We start from the raw sequence: 18,801 nt of genomic DNA on the forward strand, positions 1-18,801 counted from the left end.
ACGGTCGCTACGGTCGAAGTCGCATTTGTTTACAAATGGCGAATGCACTAGCGGCTCGTTTGAATGTCACTTTTTTATAGTGGACACACCTACTTCGTGCGTTCGTTGTGCAAAGCTACAGAGTCGTACGACCGCTGTAACAAGCCGTTCTAGCTGAGTTTTATTTTTATTCGCGTCACTCGCATCATGGATATGAATCGGCGACGTTACAGAGAAGCGTCGCTTAGGTGCGCTAATTAGCTAACGATGTCTTTGTCTCTTTCATATGCATGCATATCACTGTTTATTCCAGGACGTTCGAACCATTCCTAAAAGAATACGACTTTCTGCTGCGTTATATACTCACCGAGGTACAGCACTTTAAGGTAAAGTGGGGATTTACGTCTGTATGTACGCGTGAAATACGTGTGCGGCGTATTCTAAGAGCACTCCTCCGACTCCACATTCGCTTCTCTTTCAGAATGAAATAAAAGCACTCAGGAAGGAAGCACTCATACTAGTTGCTAACAATCGCAGGTAATTCTTGCGCCGTGTTTGTTCCTTGGACTCTCTCACACTCATTGTAATCTCTATCTTTTCAGCCTCCACCGAGATCTGAGGCGACAAGTGGAACAAAATTTAGCGTCAGATCCGCCCCACAGCAATCAACTTTTAAGAGAGCTTCAGTCTCATCTGGATACGGTTACAGAGGCAGGTTTAATTCATTCTTTCTTCTGCTGAGATGAAATGTTACATTATGCGTCTGTTCTCGTTTACCCCCCCCCCCCCCCACTCCCTCTTTTTTTTTTTTTTCATTTTTCATACCAATGATATCTTTCGCAGGACAAAAATATCACATCCAAGATGCTACAAACAGCGCTGCAAGAGATTGAACGCCTTGAAAATCAGCTAGAGGTATGAAGCAGTTATACAGTGATATAGAAATGTAGTTTATTGTGACTAATTTCTCTATTGCCTTTCAGGAAAAAAAGGACTTTGTTGATAGGGATACTCTTAACCAATCTGTGGAAAAAGTAAGTGGGCCAAGCAATTTTTAAGTGTGCTGAAGTGTACTTGTATTAACATTCCTGAAGATGAGTTAATGGTATTTGTTTTATATTTTAGGTAAGGACCGACTATGAAAATAGGTACGAGGAAACGTTTCGCGAGTTGGAGAAAACAAAATGTGAGCTCTTTGAGGCTCAGAAAAGTCTTCACAACACGAAGTTGCGTTTGGCTCGGTACAGTGAACCAGTATATGTGATTGAAAACGAGCTTCAGGAGAAGGTGAGCAAAGCTATGTGAACTGGGAACATGCATGTATCTGACATTCTCGATCAGTCATAATACCTCCATGAACACTCTGTAACTACACCCTTGAAATTTTTAAATTATATCGCGCGAGCATTGACCCCTGGACAGGGTAGCGCCTAATACATGCAAGAAGTAATGAGATGTCCTACATGATGCACAAGCACAAAGAGCACACTCGTGTGCGAGTGCCGTCTGCTACGCTGTTTGTTTAGAGGTGTATACACACTACCAGCCTTATCTGCGCGATCATGTGTTGAGAAAGCCGGTGCGACCCTGATCGTCATGTCACTGATCTCGTTGCTTCTTGCCAATATTAGTAACTCCTGCATCCTGGGGTCGACGCTCACACAGTATTATTTAAAAATTTCAAGGGTGTACATGCCGCAACATTCTAACAATTTAAATCAATCTATTATCTCTAGGGGTGTGCGAATATTCGAGTTTCAAATTCGAATCGAATAGTTCCTAATCGAATAATTCGATTTGACTTTCGGATAGCTAGTATTCCAAGTTTCGAATAATTCGACAGGACGAATATCTAAAACGCAACAAAGGCCAATGGTGCAACTAGGGTGGGGTGGCTGAAAATAACGCTAACGTCGCCGTCTGTTAAATTTTCGCCGACATCCTGGTTCAAAAGCGAGCGCATGTTGGTCTTAAAGGAGATTGTCATTTCCGCACGGACTTCTTGCGTAGTTCGGTCGCATATGCCGCAAGCACCGTAAGACGACCTGACTTTGGCCTGCGAAACCCTCGGTGATTGGCTTTGCATGTAAAAATTTGTTCACGCTGGGCACTTGCCACTGCCGCAACGCACCACTAGTTCAGAAACGCCCATCGTTCCTGCGGTCAGTTAAAGCGCTGCTGTGAACGGGCGCCCGAAGACTTTTGGGCACGGAGCACCCATGGCAATGAAGCACAACATTACCGTTGTCAGATGAGCCGCATTGCACGACCATGGGGAAAGAAAACAAGCTACTGTACCCCCCTCCGTTAGGAGATTAGAAGTGGCGCTGCTGACTGGAATGGCGGCTCTTCTATCAACATGCTTGCGCGGCCATAAAAGCTGAAACAAAAGCCACTCCCAAGCAAGTGCGTAATGAATCTGTCAGCATGCTGTAGTGTCCCCGATTTTTCCTTTTTCTTCCTGTAAGTGGCACTACACATTTCGTGTAAATATACTATTAGATATTTTTGGCCACTATTCGATTCGAGATGAAATTTCACTATTCGCACACCCCTAATTATCTCTTGTTAGTACGTTTATAGAAATCTTCAGGACGTGCTAGTTTAAATTACGTTGAGCGAAAGTGTAATGTGAGAATTGGTGAATGAGATGTGAAAAATGCTTTTCAAATTCAGGAAAAAAAACTAGATGAGGTTCTGCAGTGCCTGCAGGAAACTCAGGAGAAACTAATTTTGGCAGAAGAAGAGCGGACCGACGCCATTTCAAGGTGCTAGTTGACTGCATAATTGGTGTTCTTCAGCATGATGTCATGATGTATGTTTTCACAATTGTAATGATCGCCATGATGCCATATTTTCAGGCTTGCAGCAGTTGAAGCTCGCCTGAATAAATATTGCACGGAGAGTGCTAACCATTCACAAGAATTGAAGTCTTGTCAGGACCGAAGGTTTGTGTGCGTACTTACGTTGCACACCATTAATATTAGCAACTGACAGGTATTTAAAGCGAACATTTAGAAGCTGTCAGATTAAATTAAATATACACGTACAAATGAGAGATGAAGTACTAAGTAGCTTCTCTTTTGATTAACTTACAGCAAAGCACTGCAAGAACAACTTAGCTCTGCACTGGAGCACGCTGAGGAAAGCGTCAACATCACAGAACGAGCGCTGCTTGAGAAACAAGAAGCACAGCTGAGGTGTGAGCTTCTGGAAAACGAAGTGATGGAGTTGAGAACTTCACTCGAAGCTGTGGTGGAGGAAGCTGCCCAGCATACAGCGAATGAGGTGATGAGAGCTTACTACGTAGAACTGGAGGTCCACCGATTCATTTGTTTTGGAACACTAGAGGCGCAAGGATTCTTGGTAGTTGTAGTGCTGATATTAATAATACTGCCGTGTATTTCAAAAATCGAGAAAGAAAAAAAAAAAAACGAAACTGTTCCTCATGTGAATATGTTCCTCGGTTGATTTCTTCCAAATTCCACACCAATTCTTGCAGGTGGACAAGTTTCGCGAGAAAGGAAACCAACGTATAAAAGAACTGATCAAGCAAATTGGGCAGCTTCAGCAGGTATGGACTAACAGTATTCCACAGCAAGAGAAAGGTTGCACGTTGAAAATCCAAACAGGCTGTGCGTGAAATTTTTGCTCTAAATGTCAATGCAGACAATCAATGCAGTGCAAATCTTGGTTGACATCATCGAATGCTCTTTACTGTGGTGAGGACTTTCCAGGAGTCGCATGATGTGAAAGCTAAGTTATTGCCACATTTGGTGCAGCTCACAGCATCTGTTCTGTGCACTAATCCCTAATTGCTAATGCTATCTTTCAATTGCAACATGTGCTTGCATAAATATGATGCAATATTATGCCACGTGTGTGTGTGTGTGTGTGTTTAGTGTTGGCTTGAGCAAAAACATCAAGATCAGAAGTATAATGAACGTATTCCATCCTCCACTCTCACCAATTACATGCTTGGCAGAGAACTCTGCCACCGGACAACTGTACAGGAAAGCCAATTTGTTTGGCAGCACCTAATAGAAAGAGGAACGAGATGGAAAGACATGTACAGTGACATGTTAAAGATAGTCAAAATCTTTTTATTAAACAGCTCTGCACAATACACCCTTTTCATAATTTTGAAGCTAGCTTTCTTGCGATGCATTTAGCCCAACTATAATGGTAGCTAGTGACTCCTGCAAAAAGCGTGGTAAAGCACAGCTTGCTTGCGTCATGACGTGGAAAATGTAGAATCGGCTCTCTTGATATAAACACACATAACAGACAAGCCCCAGGATGTGCAACTAGGACCTCCTCTTCAAGCACAACAGGTGCCGCCATTAGTTGGGCGAATGTGCACCGCAGTGAAGCGCACTTGTGGATTACGAAAAGGGTCTATACTGTAACAAACTGGAGCTCCAGAAACAACTTTGCTTTACAAGTTGGAAGTTCCACAGCATTCACTATGGTTTCATAGCTATTAGAAGTGTATTTTCATGACGCCACACTGCTCTTCAATAGAGAGGTTCACAGCAAAGTTCTTAAATTTGCAGCATTGGTCATCACACGCAGTAATGAGACATTTGCACACATTAAACACTAGTGTGTTACGAAAGACTATGCTGCATACAACGTATGATAGTGTCGAGTGTTACATTCAAAGTAAATTTTTACAGGCCGTGCAGCAGCAGCAGTCACTCACAGCTCACCTGTCCGAAGAGAACAGCAGACTAAGGGAGGAGACTGGAATGCTCCAGAAACGTCAAGCCGACTTGAGACTGAACCGCGATCCTGCTTTTCAGGCACTTAGCCAGACTTTGATGCAGGCGGAAAGAATGTGCCAGAAGCATAGACTTACTGCAGAGTCTCTGCAGGACAAGTTGTTACACCAAGAAAAACAGTGAGTGACCAGCACTTGTGTTTGCATCATATGTGTGTGTGATTGTGTCCTTTTGTGCCCAGCAGTACGTCCTAAGCAACTATATAGAGCCTGTATTACAAAAAAATTTGTATGAAAGCTCACTGCTTGCTGTATCTTATGCCACACGTACCTCTAAAGAGGTATGCAGTTGGGCACACTTTCGTTTTATAGGAAGACTCAAGGGAAATGGCTTCATGAACCATACTACTGCTGTGAATCCACACTGCTCCTAAGCAGATCAGCATGGCTCACAGAAGTAGCTTTGAAACAAGAACAAGATTAATTTTCTTTTTACATAACAAATACAGAGAATGTTCCCATACAACCTTTGTGGGTAAGAATGGTTGTTGACTTCTGAGAGTTTATCACGCCTTCTAGCCATATGGCAGCTTTCACATCCCTATTGCCATGGCATCTTTCACAGCTGCTCCCTTCTAGTTTTGACACAGTAACCTCAATCAATCAATAAATCAGGCTGTCATGTCATGCCTGGTCACCGTCTCACTGCCCAACTGCGTAATTTCATCAAAATGCCTCTCTACAACCATCTCAGGTGTTGCTCCTGAGCCAAACTTTTATCCACGCAGAAGTACATTCAAGGTAAAGCAGAGGGAGCTGGAGATCCAACGTCTTCAGAATTTGTTACAAGAGGCCGAGAAACGTGCTGACCAGCTGCAGCAATCGATGGTTGAAACTGAGGACCAAACGGCGGAGCTTCGCCGAAAAGCGCACACTCTAGAAGCAGAGTGTATTGCACTACGAAAGAGACACCCCGCCGAGGTCAGTCACAATTTTGCAAAGTACAAGTTGTTCACTGTGCATCATGTTTCTACACTGCGTGCAGGTGACTGCCCTAACTGAGGCGCTCGATCAAGAGAAGATAGTCTACAGCATGAAGTTGCAACAAATGCAAGACACCTTTGAGAAAAAACTAATGAATGCACAGGCACTGCTACAAGCACAGCAGGCTGTGAATGACAAGTACGCATTCCAGACTTTGTCCCCTTCATACTAATAAATACCTGTTAACTGGTTTATGACATGAACTTTGGGTCCTCCAAGTACATGTAGCCAATGTCACTGCCTTTTGGATCAGCTCGGTGCAGTGGCTGTGGAAGTGCACAGCATGGAAAAATATCACAGACATGTATTGCTAAGCTCTTTGGAGTGCATTGCATGCTAGCGCTTAAGGAAAAGTAATTTGACAAAAATAAAAGTTCATTTTTACACTATTTACAGGAGCACTGCACTGTTTAGCTACCTGCAAATTTACTTTTGCACAAGACTGCAGACAAATGAAGGATAACAGCTGCACATGCCTGTAAGCACCAGCATGAGCATGCTTCTAGTTACTTCGTATTTTTCGCTCCTACATCCCGTACCTTGCTCTTTTGCGCAGGTGGAAAACAGAGGCATCTAGGATGGCATCAGAATTTGAAACGGAGTTGCTGGCTGCCCGAAAAAAGATATCTGCATTAAAAAAGGCAAACATGGAATGGCAAAGGAAAGCATACCACACAGCAAAAGAAACTCGAAAGGTGCATGCAAAGCGCATTTTCAGGTTTCCTTTGAACAAATTTCCAACCTGTAATAATGGGAATGAAGGTGCAGAGGATTGCAACTTTATTTGCAAAATAGCGCTGTATCCATGTTTACTTCGAGTGCATGTTCTTTGGCATACAAGTCATTTACTAGATTACCATGAAAAATTGACACGTTTAGCAAAACTTGTTAGCATAGCTTGCACATACCACTGTAAACTCATTGCTCTTTTTTTTATCGAAAACTATTCAAGGAAAAAAGAACAGGACACAGCATCCATCAAGAAAGACATGGAAGTCAAGTAAAGCAGAGTGCAACAGTAAGTAGCACTTTATGCATCTACTAGAAGTTTCAGATCAGTGAAACAGCTAAATAAAAATGTTAAGGGAAAAAAATACATCCCAAATTATGGAGAAGAACACTATCAAGCTGGATTTGATACTCTGGTAACACAGTGTACTTTTGATCGCAATCATGTCAAATTGAGGTTGAATTTCTGGATAGCTATTGGCCAAATTGTTGCAGAGTTTACGCAAGAGCTAATGACTATCAAGAAAAGCTTATCTCGGTTACATTCAGTCGCAGTTTATGCGACCGGATTGTAAATTCCCAATTACACCACTTGTGTCTCTGCCTTAAGCTTTCCACCCTTACTGCCTGTGATGTCACATAGTTTGAGGACAAAATTTTGTGTTAACTATGAATAAAGGAGTGGCGTTTACTTTTAAAGGAAACAAATACTTAACATGACAAGTTCTGACAATGTTTGGTTTGCACCAAAAGGTCCATGGCATTCACAAACACAAATCTATGATATCGCACTGAAATACAGATGCAAAATTCAAGAGCAAGCTCAGCCTTTCTTTTTGTCTCATCGTGTGAACAGATATGATTTTGTTCTAGAAAAAGAGAGAACAGCTTCTTGGGCATTTGCTGTAAAACTGAAACACTGTCACCTTTGCCTTTCTCTGAGCCATTGACATCCCTTGTAACTTTCTGCAGATGCTGCAAGAACGTCGCACATTATCTGCATAGCAGTGGTCTATGGATGAGCTACTATAATAAAAGTGAGGCTGTTTTTGGAAAACTGCCATGTTTTGAAATGGCAGATTTATTTCTTCACACTGGTGGCTGCCCTCTCAACGTGGCACTTCATGGCAGCTGTGCAGCGTGTTCCCAACCGAGCATCTCTTTTAATCCTCGAGGAAGAAGAAGTTGCCGCTCTTCTTTTGTTCTGTGTCCTGTAACGGAAACATGGCAACGTGTCAGCAAAGCAGCGATTCCACACTGTGAGGTAAAAAGATTCATTTTTGCTTCACGCAGAGACTCTGCTTTCTTTTCCTGCATCACAGCTGTGAATGCATGAATTTTAGACAGTATTCAATAGATTCTATGAGAACTTGTATGAAAATTACGTGCACCACTAGTTCCACATCAGAGCAAATATGAATATGCACCACCAATCTGAACCCCTAAAAAAAAGCACTGCCTATGAAGACAAACTGCCACAAATATAAGCACAAGGCAATCACCCACAAAAAAATTTGTATTGATCATCCAGACCCATGGCAATGTAGAGCACTTTGCCAGAAAGCTGCACGTGAATGTGACACAGATGTTCCGCACATTAGCACTTGCACTTCCGTTTATATTTAGATTTCTAGATTTCTTGCTTAAGGTTATACAGTCGAACCCGTTTATAACGAACTCGAAAGTGCCGCGAAAACTGGTCGTTATATCAGTAGTTCGTTGTAAATGGACTCGCCCTCAAAAACATGCATTTAGCGACCCAGCTGCTTTTTTTTTCTGCGCATTTTTATTGAAAAGTGCTAACAACTCCTCCGGTGAGAGTTAGGCCTTTTCGCGTTGTGCTGCCTACTGTTTCATGCTGCCTGCTGTTTCTTTGTTTCTTTCTTTTTTTTATTCCCCACTGCCATTCTGCCACTGAAGAAATGACTGGAAAGCGAGCGACCTTGCTCGTAGCGTCTGAAAGCAGTGCTTGCGGTGCTCGCCGATCTCGGGTATCTTCGTCACGAGTAAACTGGACTGCGGCCTCTCATGCTTTAGAAGGCCTACTTTAACTTTTTTTTTTTCGCTTCGGATACGCCATATTTTTACCGCGACTGTGTCTGAAGTGTTCATTGTAAAAGTAGGAGGCTTTGAAAAATGTTCGCTACATGTGGACGCAATTTCAATGGGTAGCATAGGAAAATCACAAGTGCACCGAAATATGGTCGTTATAACCAATAGATCGTTATAAGTGGGTTCGACTGTACAGTAAAACCTCAGCAATTTGTACTCTGTTGATTGGGGATCCAAATAATTGGTGCAGCCAGTCTACCACTTTCGGTTAATTGGCACACTTGGCAGCGACTTCAAATATATGCAACGGGTGTTGCGAATCTCGGAGGCTCTAACTAAAACATACGCATGTTTTTTTTTTTACTGGAAATGAATCGTAGACGCTATGTTTTAGCAATCGCCAGACGGCGATGTGTGCAGTTGCGATCATGATCATCATCTTCCCAACAGCGATGTTAGCCACCGTAGCGAAGTGAATGTTTTCTAGAGTCTTTGTGTCATTTGGATGTCAGCTGGTGAGCATTGCACGATTCAGTGCGACTGCTCCGTTTGTCTCCGCTTGCGCCCCGTGAATTGGTTGACTGAGGTGTGCTTAATTGAAGAGGCCAGCAAGGCGTCGAAAACGGCTCTCGCCGAAAAGCACCACGTACCTCTGTCAACGCTTTGCAACATCATGAAGAATACCGTATTTACCCGCATAATTTGCGCCCTCGCATAATTTGCGCACCCCTAATATTTAGCCAGCTTTGCTAAAAAAAAATATTTACTCGCATATTTTGCGCTCCCCGCCCCACTCTAGCCAGCTCGCCGGCGCGCGCGCACGGGGAAACTTTGGACGGCCGCGCCTTCACGGCCCTCACCGAGCAGGCGAGCGCAGTCATACACAAGAGTGCGAAGTCCCTTCTTCCGATTACTTCGTTCTATTCTCCGGAAACCGCCGAGACCGTACTAACCGTACCCAAACACTCAAACCTGTGTTCACGGGTTGTCGGAAGTTCGAGCGTTCTCCCGCCGTGAGAATGCATGCACGCGACACGGCACGGACTACTTTCTGCATCGGAGGCGTGCGAGGGACCCTCCTCCTCTGCGTCCGCGCCTCCGCGCTGCGACGCAGCCTTCGTTGATTTCGGAAGTTTAGGTTTCGCGATCAGCCAGTTGCGTTTTCACTGTTCTCTTGCGCTGGGCTACAATAACTATTCGGCAAAATTCAAGCTCACTGTTATAGAATTTGCCTAAGGAAACGGGAACCGTGCCGCAGAAGAGTTCACTTTTTAATACAAGACCGGGAAGGAGACCGTTCCGAGGACCGAAGCATGGAAAGTTTCCTACCGTTGAAGACCTTTTCAAATATGTGCGAGAGCTTAGGCCCACCGGTATCGCCGTGCCGTGGCACCTCGTTACTCCCAGCATTGTTGCGAAGAGCTTCAAGAAGATCGCCTCAACGCACTCGACAGAACCAAGGACGACGCACTTTGGGAGGGCGGTGACAGCGGCCGCGGCGATGATTCTCAGTCGGACTTCTCAGCCAGTGATTCTTACTAGACCGTGCATGACCGAATCTGGCTGGTTAAAGTACGTGCTAATTCTGTTAAAAACCCTTCGTTTGCGCTATAATTTATTTTCTTCTTTAATGTATTATATTGTGTGTGTTAGGACTATACATTGTGCGTTATTTCAGATGTGCTCGCGAAATCTCCGCGTAATTTGCGCACCCCCTTTTCGGAGCTTCAAATTCGCGAAAAAAAGTGCGCAAATTATGCGAGTAAATACGGTAAGCAGAAAATACTCTATGCACACAGCAAGACGCACTCGTCAAAGCATACATGAGTACGCCTGCCTACATACGCCAATGATGAAGCAGCTCCGATTGACTGGCTGCAGAAAGCCAACGCAGCACACCTTCCTGTCAATGGGACCATACTGCGTGAGAAGGTCAACCAGCTGGCGCTGCAACTTGGACATTCCGAGTTTGAATGCAGCAATTGGTGGTTTTGCCAACTCAAGGAGTGCAACAACCTGACATTCGTGACCATTTGTGGCAAGAGTGGCAGCACGGATCAGTCTGTTGTCGCCGGCTGGAAGCAGCACACCTTGGCTCCACTACTAGCCAAGTATGAAGCAGCAGATGTTTACAACCTTGATGAAGCTGCTCTCTTCTACAAAATGTTGCCTACGAAAACGTTCGCTTTCAAGAAGGCAGACATTAAAGGGACCGATAGCTGATTTTTCTCGACGCATTTTTTTACGGCGCAACAGAAAGATCACCCTTAGCAGAGTTTGTAGCTGCAGTAGTTAATACCAAAAGCACGTAATTATTTTACAAGCAGTATTTTTTTATCTGAAAGGCTCTAAACACGGAAGTAGCTTTCCTCCAGCAACGCTGAGAATTGATGGCGATGCCGCCAGCCCTTCTCACAATTTGTGAAAGCTATCGTTGTTCTGCTGTCACAGGAATTCCAGTAACTATGCTTAACCACCTTTATTTAGAGCTTTTCAACTACTTTTGAAAATAACAAGCTGTTACAATGAGATGATGTGCCATTACACACCTTCCCTGTATCTGTACCGCGTTGTGTGCGCATGCGTCCAGGGTTGCCTGCGCCTGTGTCATGAGTGGCTTGTCCCAGCATCGTTACTCTCTCGATGCACAAGCCAAGCCAAGTCATCGAAAACATCACTACGCATATGCAAGGCCGCGCCGAGTAACAGCAGACGTCATTTCTGATACGAAGTGTAGGTAGCAAAACTATGTCGCTCCAAAATCTTAGAGACCTGGAAACTGCGTGCACGGTTGCATGAGCACGCTGGAAAGTTGCTCAAGACGCGCTGACGAGCATGGGATCATTAGGTCACGTGAAGGCAGCGTCACTTTAATGCATACTACTAACGCAGGCCTATATGTACATTTTTATGGAGTACTACCTTTTAATATATAGAAACGAACAATATGTACTTCAATACTAACAAAAAAATTGCCGACCGTGTACAGCAATCAATAGTCACGTGGCCGGGTTCATCGGATCGTTCATGTTTTTGCCGCCAGAGGCGCCACAGGTCATTTTTCGAGACTTTCAATTAAGAATAAACATATAAATCCATCTCTCACGAAAAAGAACAGGGTTGGTTTGAGTCAATGCGACGGACAATCTTTCCATCAGTGGACTCATCTCGTTTCATGTTCTGGGCAGTTGTCGTTCCCTCACCAGGTCACATAACAAATTTTAGTTAGACACTGGAAGTTGTTGCGCACCCAATAAAGAGCATTATGCCACAAGAATTTTTCTAATCGGTCCAATAGAAGCTGAGAAAACCAATGTTTTGAGGCGGCACGAAACCATGATGAGAGGAGGCGAGCTTGAAACTTGCCGCTCGCCCCGTGTAGCCTTCGCAAGCCAAATCCCTTCCCATCCCTCCTCGGCACGATCACATGACGCATACGCATGAACACGTCATGCGCACACAATGTCACGAGCGCGTGACGTGCCCGAACCAACCCGAGCCCCCGAGATTCAGAACCTGCAGGCAATCGGGCTGGTATTTCTACCCCTGAACACGACATCACTATCGCAGCCAATGGTCATACACCACACGAGGAAAATATATCTCTACAATCTGTTGAAGTGAATGCTCCTTTGCTATGACAACGAAAAGCAGTATATAACATTGACCTCCTCGGTGCTATATGCCTCATTCTTCATGCATGGAGGCAGGTGGAGGCCACCGTTATTCGACAATGTTTTGAGCACGCCGGGTTTGTGAAAGAAAAGGCAACCTCCGCTGCAGGTGCTGTCACTTGATCGTTTGATGAAGAAGGGGAGACCCTCTGCGCTCGATATGAGGCTTTGCAAGCGGAGGACAAGAGGTGCACTCCTATCGAATTCTCCGAGAACGCAAATGTCGAGTGCACAGTGCAGACGTGTTATGCCGACATCGACAGCGAGATCGACTGACTCGGCCACTAATGTTGACAGCGATGACGAGCCCTCCCGAGCACTCCCTTTGGGGGATGCCATCGATGCCTTGAGTGTTGTGCGCAGCTTCGTCGAGTGCAACGGCGGCGAGACTTAGATGCTGCGCCTCGTTGACAGGCTGGAAAACATGACTTTCAGTGCTGAGAAATGCCGTACACGTCAGTCACACATGGAGTAATTTTTGCCAAGTAGGCGGACTTGCCACAATAAAGGTGTGACTTCCATGTATCATGTTTTTGGGCTGATTTCTTTGATTTCGCGTTGTTTCGGATAACTGGGAATCCCGCTTAATCTGAATATTTTTCTCGGTCCCGAGGCCTTCGAATTAATGAGGTTTTACTGTATATAGTGCAGTACTTACAGATTGAAACACAGAAATTTAGGGCTAAGTAATCCACACATACTTTTGTTTCAAACATCTTCATTTCGTGTCATATCGGTGTAATTTTTACTCAAACATTTACATCAGAGCCAACATTACTTTTAGTAACCAGATTCGTGGCAATATGATGCAGTTATCTTGAGCAATTGCTCATAGCAGTCGTTATACAAAAGATAATGATGTTGCATTTCAATTAGCGAAGACTGTACATGCAACAATGTGGTAGCAGAACACTGCCACTGCTTTAAGAAATGTTACCTTCACAGAGTTGAGCTTGTTTATTCTTGGCCTGTAGTTGTTGGGGTCCCTGCGGAACGTGATGTTTAGCAGCTCCAAAAACTTGTTCATGCCTGCCAACAGCATCTGCGGCCTGTGCAACAAAAAGCCCACAGGACAGAAATGTAGTGACGTCATCCGGACACAGTTCAACAAATGCACAAATAGTTGCTCTGACCAACATTCCGAGGCATTGCACAAATAACCAGCAACATTTAATGCTACATAACGTGAAATGTATATGTACTATACACAAAATTACTACCGTATATTGCCGATTATAAGACGTTTTTTTTTTTTCATAAAATGACCTTCCAAAGTTTGGCGGTCGACCTATAATCGGAGTCGACCTACACGCGGAATCGTAAAGTCGACTTATCTGTGGGGTCTGACGAAAGGTCGTCGTCCTCGGATTTCCTGCTATTCGACGCATCGATAACATCAGCCGCAGAGGCAGCGGAGTCGCGGCAACAGCTATCTCCCGACGCGCGCACGCCGCTTCCGCAGCTGGACATTTTTGCGATCTGCCATGACGATCGCGAAACTATAGCGAAACCACGCGAGGCGAAACTACGGAGCGCATTTAAAAATCACCGCCGCGCGGCATTAATGCGAACTGCTTGGGAAACACAGTCTCGAAAGCAGCATTTCAAACCTTTGATAGAGGGAAAACGATGCTCTGTGAATAAAAAGAATTTATCTTGCGATGCACCCTGCAGTTTTGTTTTCATACAATAGAAATGATTTGTTGACAAACCAACGGCGTTCCACAGAAAAGCTGGCAGCGCCGTGTGGGCTAGTAACACTTCGCGGGGAACTAAACCACATGACCAATCACATGTGCCCACAAGTATCTTCGCGTCTTTTTGCACTCACGCCTGTTCACCATTTCTGCATTTCGCTTCGCTTGTGAGCAGTGGTGTACGCGATTTGCGACGCTGCCAAACGGACGCCAAGATGCCATCGCTATGCCGGCAACAGTACAGCGCTGCTTTCAAGAGGCAAGCGATCCTCTACGCAGAGTCGGAAAGCAACGTTGAAGCAGGGCGCAAGTTTGATGTGTCGGAAAAGTGCGTGAGGGAATGGAGAAAACAAAGGACCAAGATCTTTGCGTGCGCTGCTACACGGCGAGCAGCAGCAGTGGCTCACATGATGGCAATGACCGTTCCTTTCGCGGACCGAAGTCTGGACGATACCCTGCCGTTGAGGAGGCGGTTCGAGATTGGGTTCACGACCAGAGAAGCAAGAGCCTGAGTGTTTGCTACAATGATATTGAAGCAAAAGCACGTACTGTCACAAAGGATATGTGCATCCCGCAAACCGAGTTCAAAGTATCCAAGAAATGGGTCACGAACTTTATGAAACGGAACGGCCTGAGCCTAAGACGACGCACAACTGTATGCCAAAGGTTGCCCGAAGCCTACGAAGAAAAACAGTGCACGTTTCTTTGCTACGTGAGTGATCTGAAGGCAAAGCACTTATTCCTGCTGGGTCAAATCGGTCCACGCGGTGTTTTCCACGTGCGGCATCTTAGTACCACCGGCATCCGTTCCGACGGCGAGCAGCAGCAGTGGCTCACATGATGGCAATGGCCGTGACTGCGTCCTTCTCTCAAGCGCCGATGAGTTGTAAGCAATGTTTCACAGGCAAATAAATAAATGTTTCTTTGCATCCCTCCCTCTTCTGAAAAACTTATTGGTGAGCTATGGCCGCAGCATGAGGCTGTGTTCGGAGTCAACTTTTTTTCCCCCTAGAAGGGGTTGCAAGTCGGGGGGTTGACTTATAATCGAAGTCGACTTATAATCGGCAATATACAGTATATTACAATGTTTTAGCACAGTGGAATGCTCAATATGCTGTGACAAGAGAATGCCAGTTCTGTGATGGTGAAAGCATCAATTGAGCTTGTGCATGAGCTCTCAACTTCAGCAGTTGTGCACTACTATACGTTGTTTCCATAATCTCGTGGAATCTACAGAACAAGTTCAAAGTATTACACTCGAAAAACTTCACTTACATACGTAGACAATAAAAACACCCCATATGGCTGCATTGTGACGCTGTTTATGAAAATTGTGGAACAAAGATAATCTGCCAAATGATATATTAAGCAATCAGGGTTGATTGTGCCTCAGAGTGACTGCAACAGTTTAAAGCGGGCTAAACTTTGCTCGCCAATCACATTCTAGCAAACTCTTACTCCATTTTGCACATTTAATTGTGGGGACCAGTGTTTCGGCACAGAACGAAAAACAAAAAGATACTTATGACCGGAACGAAAACGTAACTGAAACATTATCTATTATTTCGTTCCGGAGTGAAACCGAAATTTTTTATATCGGTTTTTGGTTCAAGAGAAAAGTTGGCAATCTGGAACAACCAAGGTTATGCAACACGAGCATTAATGCATATCTCAGGGAAGCGTGTATCTCAGGTGGAAATTCCAAAGTAAAGATGTGTTGAAATTTTGTGAAGAACGAAAAGAGTGGAAACTGGAGCTGTTTATATTAGCGGACCTTGGAGTGCCAGTTACACAGGCCAGCGTGGAGAGGGCATTCTCAGCGCTGAAGTTTGTTTCATCAAAACAGCAGTCTCGTGTATCAGAGACTACTCGCGATGACGTGGTGCTTCTGAGATCATTCTCACTCCCTCGATGCAAAGCATTGAGCCTGCTCAGAGAATTCATAATTCACTAATGAGAAGGTTAAATACTATGTTTCTATCGTTACTTTAATTTTCAAATTTTTGCATACAAACCTACTAGATGATAGACGCGGCGGAGGTGGGGGCTTCAAATACAGAATAACCTCGTTACAACAGACCTTCATAGTGAAGAGGATTTTGGTCTGTTGTAAAGGGAGTATGTAAAATCCAAGTACTGTTAGAACAGACTTTTATGTAAGCGCTGAATGGGTCTGTTATAGCCAGAGAGAATTACGAGTCACAAACATGGTCTTATTTTTAATGGGGGACCAAAAAAAATGCGATTTTTGGAAAATCGCATTTTCAGTTTCTGTAGCCCATTTTCAGAGGCGTAGCCAGAAATTTTCTTTTTTTTGGGGGGGGGGTTAACCATCTGTTTTGTATGTGTGCGTGTATATATACCCATGCAAAATCGAAAAATTTCGGGGGGGGGGGGTTCAACCCCCCCCCTGGCTACGCCCCTGCCCATTTTCTGATTCCAAAATATCTTCACTGAAAACTACGTCGAAGTGCTATAATATATTTTTTTTTGCGTCTGCCGACTTGGGAAAATTGCGGAAATAGCAAAAAAAAAAAAAGCGTTTTTCAAAATTATAGCTCGGCAACGGCGCAACCGAGCGCCACCATTTTGGGCTCGTTGTAAAGAGCATTTCTCCATGTTCAAGTTCCTCGTTTCAGCTAGCTCCTCCATTCAGTAACAAGCGTACAAAAAGCACATGTTTGAAGTTTAATTCAAGGCCTCCGATTGGCTGCTTCTGCCGTGATGCTCGCTTCAGGATCGTTGTCTGCTGCTTGTGCGTCGCGAGGTCGTGGCTGTTGAAAATTGCGCTACTTAGTGACGCGTTCGCACTTGTTCTGTGTTCACGGGTCGACGATAATTTAGAACGCTTTAATTTGGCAGCTGCAAGCGGAAGCTCAATCATCAGATTACGATAGCGTGCCGCACTCGTCACGAACCGCAGACGTGCGACTGCAATAGTGTTGACTTGTTGGACCCGCTGTTAGAGGTTCTTCTTATCAGCATTTCGGAGCTTATGACGAAGACCACCGCGGGACAACTCTTTGTACTCGCAATCAAGCATGACGTACTTTGAAACATCGAGCACCGCGGCCACGCACATCGCAACCGAGCTTTATACTCGATGTCGTGGCTAGGCCTAACTCCGCTCACGGTGCCGATGTACGAGACAAATCCGAACTTTGCGGGCAAGAACATCGCGCTAGCGGACATGCGAAAGCGAAGAAGCCGCAATGTCCTTCGTTGCAAGCAACGAATCGCATCGCCTGCTGGCTCCTCAGAATCGCAGATGGGCATTTTGCGCATCGGCACAGCCAAGCTCGCCGCGCAGCGACCGCTCGGAGAAGCAGTGACAGCAGCAATTTCGCGCGTCAGTGTCCCAAAACGCAACACCAAGCACGCTGCGCGCCGATTTTTTTGTCGCTACAGCTAGGCATAGCCGATCATTGACAGACCGGAGATCGGCGGCCTTACGTCGATATCCGCGGCGCGCTGTTCCCGTCCCGAAAGTATGCTAAGCGATGTTTGAAGTCGGAAGTTCTTGAATCTGGGATGTCCGCTGTATAGGAGTCCTGACCACCTTGCTGGCCTGACATTTTTAGTCAATAATATCCGAATGTCCGTTGTACCAGAATCCGTAATAAACGAAGCTCAATCAATGGAACAAATACGGAGGTCGGCATAACGCCACAATTTGGTATGTAATATCCGAATGTCTGTTGTAAACAGGTCCATTGTAACGAGGTTATACTGTAATGCCTTTCGGACCTGCAATTTGGGCAGAAAGCCCCAAAAAAATCGGACGCGGAAGAGTTTCAGAGTCCGAAATTTCAGACGTTCTAATACACTGACGTCTATGGGGCTGGTGATGGTGCTGCGAAAGCGTCCGAAAAATCGGCAGTTGACTGTATTGAAGTGTGAGTGCGAATCGAATCGAATATTTTTCGAATATTTCTATAATATTTTTCTAATAATTCGAAGCGAAATTGCAGTTAGAGAGGATTCCTAAGCATATTGTTATGCGATAGCAACATGAAAGTGTTTCTTTTCGCTAGGTTGATGAAGCACTGGAGGGGTGGTGTTTTATAGTTTTCTTATCAAGGCAGGCAATGTAGAGGCCGAATTCTAATTATGTACATGATTTGGTGCAACCAAAGTGTGATAGGCAAAGATGCCATTTCCTCAGCCTCTCCTCCTCTTTCAACTTCTGTGGAAGCTCAACTGATGTGGCCGACAAGGGTGTGCGCCCTTCAAGTCCGGAGTTCCAAATCTGCCTCGTAGACGTCGATATATAAGAACATCTGAAATTTTGGATGCTAAAAAGCTTTGGCTTCCGATTTTTCGGACTTCCTGCCCAAATTTCAGGTCCAAAACAGCATTAACTCAGTTCCCACCTCTGCCACATCTTTCATCTCCATGTTGGCACTAGCGTTTTCTTGAGTTAGTACATTTGCGACCGTAGCAGAGCTTGAAAGGCAGCTTTACCGCAATACCGGGGTGTGATGAGGTGAAGCACATTGAAAACCTAGGGACCACTTCCAATTGGACGTTGACTGTCTTTTGGCAAAGTTCGACCATAACGGAGCTTGAAAGACAGCTTTGCCACAATACCAGGGTGTGATGAGGTGAAGCATATTGAAAATCTAGGGACCACTTCCAATCGGACGTTGAATGTGTCTTGGCAGAGTTCAACCCAATGGAGCTTGAAAGGCAGCTTTGCCGCAATACGAGGGTGTAACGAGGTGAAGCATACTGAAAATCTGAAGGGGTCACTTTCAATCTGACGTTGACTGTATTTGTTTTTGGAAAATTCGAATAGTTCGAATAGTAAAATTCCAGTGCAAATCGAATCGAATAGCAAACCCTATTCGAAAAATATCCGAAATTTCGAATATTCGCACACCCCTAATAATAATAATAACAA

General features: G+C 44.8%; 2 protein-coding genes across 3 annotated transcripts in view; one reads left to right on the top strand and one right to left on the bottom strand.

Annotated features, from left to right (window-relative positions):
* Positions 1-7,629, top strand: LOC119382838 (sodium channel and clathrin linker 1). The gene is made up of 17 exons (XM_037650716.2): positions 1-227; positions 293-365; positions 461-516; positions 582-690; positions 823-894; positions 963-1,013; positions 1,105-1,266; positions 2,656-2,747; positions 2,841-2,927; positions 3,078-3,267; positions 3,482-3,553; positions 4,659-4,882; positions 5,491-5,683; positions 5,748-5,884; positions 6,303-6,441; positions 6,699-6,764; positions 7,448-7,629. The coding sequence occupies exons 1-17, from the start codon at positions 187-189 to the stop codon at positions 7,478-7,480; spliced, it is 1,797 nt and encodes a 598-aa protein (XP_037506644.1). The 5' UTR covers positions 1-186; the 3' UTR covers positions 7,481-7,629.
* LOC119382837 (ATP-binding cassette sub-family E member 1) overlaps positions 7,522-18,801 on the bottom strand; it is a 24,909-nt gene continuing 13,629 nt past the window's right edge. For both annotated transcript variants that reach the window (XM_049412334.1, XM_037650715.2), the window contains exons 15-16: positions 13,139-13,250; positions 7,522-7,686 (exon numbers count right to left, since the gene is read on the bottom strand). In XM_049412334.1, the coding sequence (XP_049268291.1) occupies positions 7,639-7,686; positions 13,139-13,250 (160 nt within the window). In that variant the 3' untranslated portion in view covers positions 7,522-7,638. The remainder of the gene's footprint in view (positions 7,687-13,138; positions 13,251-18,801) is intronic.

The sequence above is a fragment of the Rhipicephalus sanguineus genome, chromosome 2, assembly GCF_013339695.2.
Source record: "Rhipicephalus sanguineus isolate Rsan-2018 chromosome 2, BIME_Rsan_1.4, whole genome shotgun sequence".
Classification (NCBI taxonomy): Eukaryota; Metazoa; Arthropoda; class Arachnida; order Ixodida; family Ixodidae; genus Rhipicephalus; species Rhipicephalus sanguineus.

Bases quoted from the DNA above. Each gene is read 5' to 3' on its own strand.
- LOC119382838 (XM_037650716.2), top strand. From the start codon at position 187: ATGGATATGAATCGGCGACGTTACAGAGAAGCGTCGCTTAG. The intron at 3,268-3,481 runs GTGATGAGAGCT...CAATTCTTGCAG, and splicing joins CCCAGCATACAGCGAATGAG to GTGGACAAGTTTCGCGAGAA. The intron at 3,554-4,658 runs GTATGGACTAAC...AAATTTTTACAG, and splicing joins AAATTGGGCAGCTTCAGCAG to GCCGTGCAGCAGCAGCAGTC.